This window comes from Pipistrellus kuhlii, unplaced genomic scaffold (genome assembly GCF_014108245.1).
Source record: "Pipistrellus kuhlii isolate mPipKuh1 unplaced genomic scaffold, mPipKuh1.p scaffold_m20_p_10, whole genome shotgun sequence".
NCBI lineage: Eukaryota > Metazoa > Chordata > Mammalia > Chiroptera > Vespertilionidae > Pipistrellus > Pipistrellus kuhlii.
The window spans coordinates 4236202-4244955 of record NW_023425405.1 but is presented as its reverse complement, the minus strand read 5'-3'; the positions used below and the strand labels follow the sequence as shown (position 1 = coordinate 4244955).

The following is an 8754-nucleotide window of genomic DNA, read 5'->3' as shown; positions in this document are numbered from 1 at the left end:
TATTTGGTTTAACATTAACAGTGCCCGTGTCTTTGGGCAAAGCAAGTCTTCCATAAAGCGTTCATTCGAGATCTCAGCCTCAGCAGAGGCTAATTCTCAGCAGAGAAGTGAAATTAGCAGCAAGTGTCCCCCCTTTAGAGTAAACTCCTCGTGTGCCACTTCTGACCGTAGGGTGGACATCCCTGCTACCCTGGGCGATGGGCAGTGGCAGCTGAAAGGCGGAGACCAAACACTGTTTATTTTCCTTCCAAGGTCCTGGACTTGGGCAGTTAAAAAATGCGCCAGCCTGTGATTTTCCCCCACCTGTTTATTTTTTATTTCACAATAAATACATAAATAAAATATTTGAAAGAGATGAGAGGGAAGAAACCATCCACTCAGGAACTGGTTGATTCCTTTGTGTTGGGATTCTGCTTTAATTTTATTTGTACTAATAGAAGCTATTTCTTCCCAATGATTTTTAAAACTTGAGCTGCAGGTATGAAATAATTTCCTTCCAATAAATATTGCCATTGTTATATTATTAGTTCTTAACCCCAAGTTTTATTCTTTTACACCCCCCCCCCCCCCTACAGAAGTGAGCCGGTTAATTTCTTAGGATCAAGAATCAGTATCAGAAATATTCATTGCCTTGTTATGTGTGAATAGACATTTTGAAAACAACAAGGGTTGCTTTGGTTCCAACTTCAAATAAGTTTTTGCTGTCAGTTCAGCATCTAAGTTTAAATGTCAAATACTTTTCTTTCATCTTGTAAGGAATCTAGTTATCCCAATATTGAGCAATAGCAGAGAAAATGTTGGATAAGAAAAAGTGGTATAAAAGAACAAGGATGAAAACCATAGGGTTAAGAAAGGGAGCAGCTTTCAAGTCAAAGAACATAAATCACTGAGCACCTCTGCTAATAGGATACCCCTGAGGAGATTTCTAAACCTGTGACTCTGAACCCCCGAGTTCCAGGTGAAAATTCTTTCCTGAGGTAGATCTTCCTGGGAGGGAACCTTTTATAATTTATTGACCCACCCTTTGAGAGCCTTTGCAGAAAATATTTTGTCTGCCCTGGTGTGTGCCATGTTTAGGTCAGTTTGGGAAGTGAAGAAATTCAAGTGCCCAAAGCGTTCAATAGGAGTCAGCCATTTTTGAAACTCAGCTTTGATCTGTTGCACCGAATTTTCCAGACATTCATCTTTCAGAATTTCAAGTCCAGGAGTTGGTTGTAGTTTGATTTTACTTCTTTTGAGACACAGCTTGAATGCCTCCATTTGATTTTGTGCTTTCAACACGTTTTTTGCGATCTGGTGATTGGGAAGGCCTGTACCATCTGGTCTCGATAAGGTGATAGATTTTCACATCTTGGGAATTGGTAGGAACTGATGAGAAGTGAGAAGGGGGAAATTGAGAATTTGGGCTTAACTCATTATGCTCATTAACTCAAAAGACTCATTATGATATGTCTTTTAAGACCTCCACTTCTCATTAAATCAATTTTCAGTAAAGTTTTTGTTTTGTGTGTGTGTGCCCATCACAGAGAGAGAACCTTTTAAATTGTCTTAAAAGTAAAGACCCTGCTTTTATAAGCAATGGCACTTAGCATTTCTGGATTTACTCTTCATAAAACACCTCAGATTGGAGTCAAAGGGGTCCCAGCTTCAATTTCTTGAAAAGGAGATTGTATGGAAAGGTATGGGCAGAGTGGGCAGGTGCAGAATGACATCCAGTGAACAGAACACATTCTGACTTGGGAATGGATGGTTTTTGGAGGACAAGATGAAACAGTACAATAAAACAAGGCCAGATAGCTATACCAAGAAGGAAAAAAAAAAAAAAAGAGAGAAAAAAAAGAAAAAGAACTGTGCCTTAGGTGGTTCCCCGCGGGGGGAGAGGGCAGTGGAGGATTCTCCTTATTTCTCAGGGGATTCCGATCGGGAGGCCGGGCATTGCATCGGCCCGGTGTGGGGTCTGGGCTCCCCTCCCCGCACCGCGGGGCTGTGACTCCCCACCTCCCTGCGGAGCCGGGCGCGCCCAGGACTGGCATCAGCGGGGACCAGCCCGGCCGCAGGGCTCCGGCGCGCAGCGGGTTAAGGCGGCGGGGCCGCGGGCGGGGAGCGGGGCGGGGAGCGCGGGGGGCGCGCGCGGCGGCGGCGGCGGCGGCGGCGGCGGCGGCGGAGCCCGCGCCCGGACGCGGCGGGGAAGCGCCGCCCGCGCAGAGGCTGAGCCTGGAGCCGCCGCGCGGAGCCCGCGCCGGGACCCCGGAGCTGGAAGATGGCGACGGACGGCGCGAGCTGCGAGGCCGGCTTCTTCCGCGGCGCGGAGGACGCGGCGGGGGCGGCGGCGGAGGCGACGGTAACCGCGGTCCCGGGCGGCGCGGGCCGGGGCCGGGGGCCGGGGGCCGGGCGCCGGGCGCCGGGCGGGGGAGCCGGCTCGCTCCCGGGCTCTGCGTGCGCCGGGTCCCCGGGCGCCCCTTGCCCGGTGCGCCGCGCCGTGGGGTGTCCAGGGCGGTGGCGGGTCCCCGGCGGCGAGGCGGCCGCCCGGGCGGGGGTCCCCCCGGTGCTCTCGGAGCGCGGCGCGCGGCCCCGGGTCCGGGCTTCCCCTGCGCCCCGCGCCCACCGGCCGGCCGCGGAGGCGGAGGTGGCTCCGGGCCGCGGGGGCGGAGGTGGGCGTGGGCTCCCGCCAGCTCGCCCCCCGCCCCATTGTTCTCCGCTCGCCCCTCGGGCGGCAGGGGCGCGCGTCCCGGGGTTCGGCGTCTCCCCGCGGCCCCGGGGGAGCGGGGAGCCGAGGCGGGGCAGGTGCGGGGGGCCCGGGGGGCCCGGCGCCCGCGGGGGCATCGCCGTCCGCACGCCCATCCCTGGCGGCGGGGGCGGGGAGGGTCCCCGTTCTTCCCGCGGAGCCCCCGCGCCCCGGGGTGCGAGCCCACCCCTGGGGACCCACCCCCGGGGCCGGCTCGCCGTCTCCTTTGGGGTCAGAGACCAGAGGAGCTCCCGGTCCCTCTCCCTCGGACGCCCGCGCGCACGGGCTCGGGCGGCTCCAGCCCTGCCCGGCGGCCCCGTTCCCCGGGGAAAGGACCTTCCCGGGGCTGGGGAGGCGCTGCCGGGCGGCGAGCTCCGCACATTGAATCCCCCCCGTCGGGCTCCAGGAACCTGGACCACACGTGAGGGTGCCGGGGATGGAGCGAGGGGAGCGTGGCCTCCCTCGTTTTTTGTTTTTTTTTTTTGTTTTGTTTTTCCCCTCTGGTGACCGGAGCATGATCGGCCCCCAGGCAGCAGAGGGCAGGGCCAGCGTGTCCTGCCGGGGCTGCTCCAACTTATCCCTCCGTGTGGAGGTGAGGCTTTCTGGAGGGGAGAGGAGAGGGGAGAGGAGGGAGAGGGGAGCGGGGAGGGAGAGGGGAAGGGAGAGGAGAGGGGAGAGGAGAAGGGAAGGGAGGAGACAGGGGAGAGGGGAGAGGGGAGAAGAGAAGGGAGGGGAGAGGGGAGAGGGGAGAAGAGAAGGGAGGGGAGAGGGGAGAGGGGAGAAGAGAAGAGGGGAGAGGGGAGAAGAGAAGGGAGGGGAGAGGGGAGAAGAGAAGGGAGGGGAGAGGGGAGAAGGGAGGGGAGAGGGGAGAGGAGAGAAGGGAGAGGAGAGGGGAGAAGGGAAAGGGGAGTGGAGAGGGGAGAAGGGAAAGGGGAGTGGAGAGGGGAGGAGAGAGGGGAGCGAGGTGGGGAGAGAGGAGAGGGGAGAAGGGAGAAGGGAGCGGAGAGGGGAGGTCTGGAGGAGCCCCTTGGACTGAGAGGAGCCAATCCTGGAAGGAACAGTGAAGCCCAGGGAGGGAGAGAGGGAAGAAAGGAGGAGGAGGAGGAGGAGGAGGAGGAGGAGGAGGAGGAGGGGGGGGGGCTGCTGATTTCCATTGGTGAGACTGGCAAGTTTTGACTTGAAACTTTAAGGAAAATTGATTTTTTTTCTCCTGGGAAAAAAAAAGAAAAGAAAAAACGAAAAGGAGCTTGCTGCAGGTTTCAGATGAAATCTGCCCCCAGGTGATGCAGTGAATGAGTCCCCTCTGGGAAGCGCCCGGAGGAAGCTGGCTGTCCGTACAAGCCGCTCTGGGTCGCTGGGAAGCTGAAATGATTGAGTAGCTGCATCCCCAGGAGATGGGGAAAGGGAAGGAGCGGGAGGGAAAGAGGTGTGTGTGTGTGTGTGTGTGTGTGTGTGTGTGTGTGTGTGTTCTTGGTTTTCAGGAAGGTTGGATTTGTCTGTTTGGTCCACATAGAACAGGCTTCTTTCTACTACTCTCGGTATTTTAATCACTTGACAATTAAACCAAATAAAAGCATCTGACTTATGGTCCGCAGTTTTATTTTGGTTAGATTGCAAACAGAATCCAGGATTTGTGTGCTCACAAGGTCAGTGTTCTCTTTCTGATGTCCCGGAGTCTGATTTTCAGTCTGTGGGTGGATAGGGGGGACCTGACCGTTTCACGCTGGTTTAGTTGGAATAGCCATGGGAAATACGTGGAAGTAAAGTCCTCTGATGTTTCAATAGAATTCTTTAGGGTTCTGAGGAGGCGCATTAAGGGTTCTTAATCTAATAGTCTTTTGTTTTTTAAAAATAACTTTTGACTTTATTGTAAAATTTTGATGATATCTTCTATGTCTATGCTATTTTCCACTTAACAGGGTATGATCTCCCCATGTCAGTCACTTGTTCAATAGACTGATTTTTTAAAGAAAACCTAGCCTTATCTAATGATTAGAAATCAAAGACATTTTAATGCATTTTGGGTTTGTGGCAACTGAGGGCTTGCCTTTTTTTTTTTTTTTTTTTTTGCATTTAAGAGATTTATTTCACTTCAAATGTATTTCAGTTTCCGTACAATGGGCTTTTATACGTGCATTTGACAGTAATGAGCCAATGGAGACTCGGAGGCAGTAGGCTATTTTTGAAAGGAAGTGTTTTCACTAAGTTTTGACCATTTAGATTGTTGCTTAGAGACAAGTTTTCAGCAGAATATGATTTTCAGTGGAGTGTTTTAAATTTAGTGTGTGATCCTTATTCTTAGCTGTTTAAATCCTGAAAGCATCCCGAGCTTTAAGCTGGGTAGCAGCTACATTATTCAGTAGGATCATAATAATAGTGGTGGTTTTCTTTTTGCTGTGAGCCCTGCCTAGAGACCTGGGTTATTTTCAGTGCCTTTGCCAAATGTGATGACTTTTATAGGCTATATTGCTCTTTCTACTCCGAAAATAGCTCCTCTTGGGTCAGGCAGTATGGAAAACAGAAATCCTTTTGCTTTTTATTATCACCAGAGAATTTAAGAGTGCAATGAAAAGGGCGATCCTTTCAGAGCCATGTTTAGGAAGCTGACCAGCAGTCCTGCCATCGTGGGCTTTCCTGGAGCAGCTACTGTGCAAAAAGTAGATACAAATGTTATTGTCATGGTGATTGTGACAAGAAAACGGCTTCAGGAATTTTTTTTTTTTTTAATGTACCACAGTGATGCTGAACAGATACACCGCCAGCACCTTTACATTTTTTGTTGTTTTGTTTTTAGACATAGTGTTGAATGCAAACGCAGTGAGAAGAATCTCCTCAGCCTTGCCAAAGCTTTCTTTAAACAAATTCAATGGAAGTAACATGGCAGCTTTCGAACATGGAAAGTTGCACAGCATAATTTTCAAGTAGAAAATAATCTAGATTTAACCCATATCACTGAACGGTTACTGAGATGGAGGCATCCCGAGTTAACATGTTTGCTGTCTGTGAAGTGACATTCCAGCGATAGAAACGGACACGTGCCAAGGAGTCCAGTCAGAAATGATGGTGTCAGGAGAGGTGCAGGCAATTTTCATTAGGAGGCTGGAGGAAGAATGACGGAGAGGCTTCCTAGTGGGAGAATCGGGGAAACATCCCACATGGGGATAGCATTTGAGCTGGGCCTTGGATAGGGAGACTGCAGGGTTGGGATTTTATTTACTTTTTTAAGGATTCCTTGAAAGGAGGGGTTTTCAGAGATGATCGTGTAATTAATTTCAGTATCAGCTATGCGCTTTAGAAAAAGAGCATAGAAGCGGAGGAAGGAGACTGAAACACTCCCCCGAGCTTAGACTGTAATTGCTTTCAATGTGATGCTTTTTACTCTTCTTTTTTTCTTCTTCTTCTTAGATAATTGGTTGTACATATCTGTTTGCACCTGTTGTTTAGACTTTACTGTTGGTGGTGGTATCATCGCTATTATTATATCTCTCACAGGTGCAATTTTGTTTAGAGAAAAGCTGTTAATGTATCCTCTGGGTGCTTGAATTCACGCCTAACCTAGATTGCCAGTTGGTTCTATTCTCTCGCGTTTCAGGTGATGTTGCGAGGTGAGAAAAATGTTTCCCAGACCGAGTCCTTAGCCATTGACAGATAGCTGCTGTTTATCATAGGGAGAGCCGCCTGTGGCCGGGAGGGGACAGCTTCTTCCTTCTTCCACACAAGACCTGTGTGGGTTTTGTTTTCAGAAGAAAGCGGAGGTTGCTTAACACAGTCAGGAACATGGTAGGTGTATTTACTGAATGAAGAAAATGTACGCTCACCAAGGAGCTGTGTCATAATAATTAGCGTTGATTGGCTAAGTGGAAAATGTGTGTGTTTCCAGATTGCAATGAAACGATTTGCCTGTGATTTGTAATAATTGACATTGTAGATATTGCAGATCTTTTCTTGTTTCGGAAGGATGAACCTGATTCTTTTTTTATTTTCATTTGTATCAATATATCGATCTTTTCTGAGCTGCTTTTGTCAATAACATTTTAGATACTTTACAAACTTTAAAAATATTTATTTTAATATCCAACACAATTAGTTTTTCATTTATATATTTTTTTCTTTTCAAAATACCAACTGAGCCCTAACTGCTTTGGCTCAGTGGATAGAGTGTCAGCCTGCGGACTCAAGGGTCCCAGGCTTGATTCCGGTCAAAGGCATGTACCTTGGTTTGGGGCACATCCCCACTAGGGGGTGTGCAGGAGGCAGCTGATTGATGTTTCTCATCAGTGTTTCTAACTCTCCCCCTCTCTTCCTCTCTGTAAAAATCAATAATATATATATATATATATATATATATATATATATATATATATTTATTTATTTTTATTTTTTATTTTTTATTTTTTATTTTTTTTTATTATTATTTTTTTTTAAGTGTCAGATGTTTAAAAAGAAAAATACTGATTGAGGCTGGAAAGGTGATGGGATGCAGTCCTGCCATCCTGAATTCTTCTTGTAATAGAGTCAAGGCCCAAACATTTTCAGCATGTCAAGAAATACAGGGAAGTTTGGAAACAGGAAGAGGTAATGAAATGAAAAAACAAAAAACGGGCAGGAAGAAGGAGTTGGTAAGGCGTTGGAATCATCATCCAATGCCCAGCAACATGGAACTAGAATTCCACTTTGAATGTGCCTGGAAGGATGGGCAGTGTCTCTCCCTTCACCTCTGCATCCTTTGCCTTCTAAGCACTGAGCTCATCTGAGTATCACTTTAGAAGACTTCATTTGAATGTTCTTAATTGTATTCTCTATTGGAACTCCTTTGTAAGACTTATATAACCTGGAAAAGGAAACTTGTCTTTTGTCTTTGACAATTACATAAGGAAATGGAGACTGGTTACAAGATAATGATGGTGATGGTGACATCGATAGCCAAGGATTTTTAAATTTTTGTCTTAATTCGTTGTAAATAACTTATACAGAAATGAGATCCTGGTATTAGTGCCATGCATAATATGATGGCATCCCTGGAGAAATCCTGATTTTTAAGGGGGGAAATGTTGTCTTGGAATACATTCTTAGTAAAATAACCCAATAGGTTGAGGATGATTACAAGGTTATTACTTGTCAAAGTGACTTTGCTCTGTGGAGTGGATGTTTTTTTGTAAGTGATTTGGTTTTGACCTTTTTGTATTTCATTGAAAAGGCAACAAGATGATTTCCAAGACAAGATGATTCAGAAGGGCTTTGTAACTGTAAGGCTATACTTTAGCCATCCATGTCTCAGCCTCGTTATTTGAAAGTCGGCATGCTGACGTTTGCCACCCGCTCATAATCCTAGATGATCTTCTTCGGGGCATTCTAAGCTTCTTAAGGGACTGCTGCTGGATCAGGATGCCAGCGCGCACATGGAGATGATCCACGGTGCATATAGGACTGAGGCAACACTGAGAGGCTGAGTTAGGAGGGAAGTAAACATTTGTGTGTGTTTTTTTTGTTTGTTTGTTTTTTTCTCAACTCTGGTCCTTTCAGTCCAAAGAGACAGTGGAGATCTGAAAGGAGGAAAAGAGTGGTCGTTGTCCTTAAGAATGGAGTCTGCCGTCCCTGACTGAGCCAGTTTCCTGTGTTTCGCTCCAGTTTTCTTGTAGTACTTAAAATTAGTTACATCCATTACCAGGTTTCCTTCCTGGTATTATATTTATTTGTCAGTTTCATCTTCTTCCAGGATACTGAGTTATTCTCTTGCTCGAAAGACCCCGTGCAGATTTGAAGTCTGTGATCACGGAGTTTTCAGTATGTTGCTTTTTAGAGGCACACATCACGTTGTCCTGTTTATAATATCCTGAATGGTTTTTGAAGCAATGAAAGGAAATGATTGAATTATAAGTTATTTAGTTGCCTCTATCACTCACATGCTTTGTAAATAGTAGGCATTTTATACCAAAAGGGGAGGCATACATGTTAAGTAAAATCATTTAAAGATGTAATGCTCTTGTCCTGACACATCTAGAAGAGGAGAGAAAGTGGAGAGTTACCAG

At 47.6% G+C, this 8754-nt stretch overlaps 1 protein-coding gene across 1 annotated transcript in view; it reads left to right on the top strand.

Annotated features, from left to right (window-relative positions):
* The first annotated feature begins 2140 nt into the window (after window positions 1-2140).
* The window catches only part of CTTNBP2 (cortactin binding protein 2), a 145707-nt gene continuing 139093 nt past the window's right edge, over window positions 2141-8754 (top strand). The window contains 1 exon segment of the mRNA XM_045578665.1: window positions 2141-2341. Coding sequence (XP_045434621.1) covers window positions 2261-2341 — 81 coding nt within the window. The 5' untranslated portion in view covers window positions 2141-2260.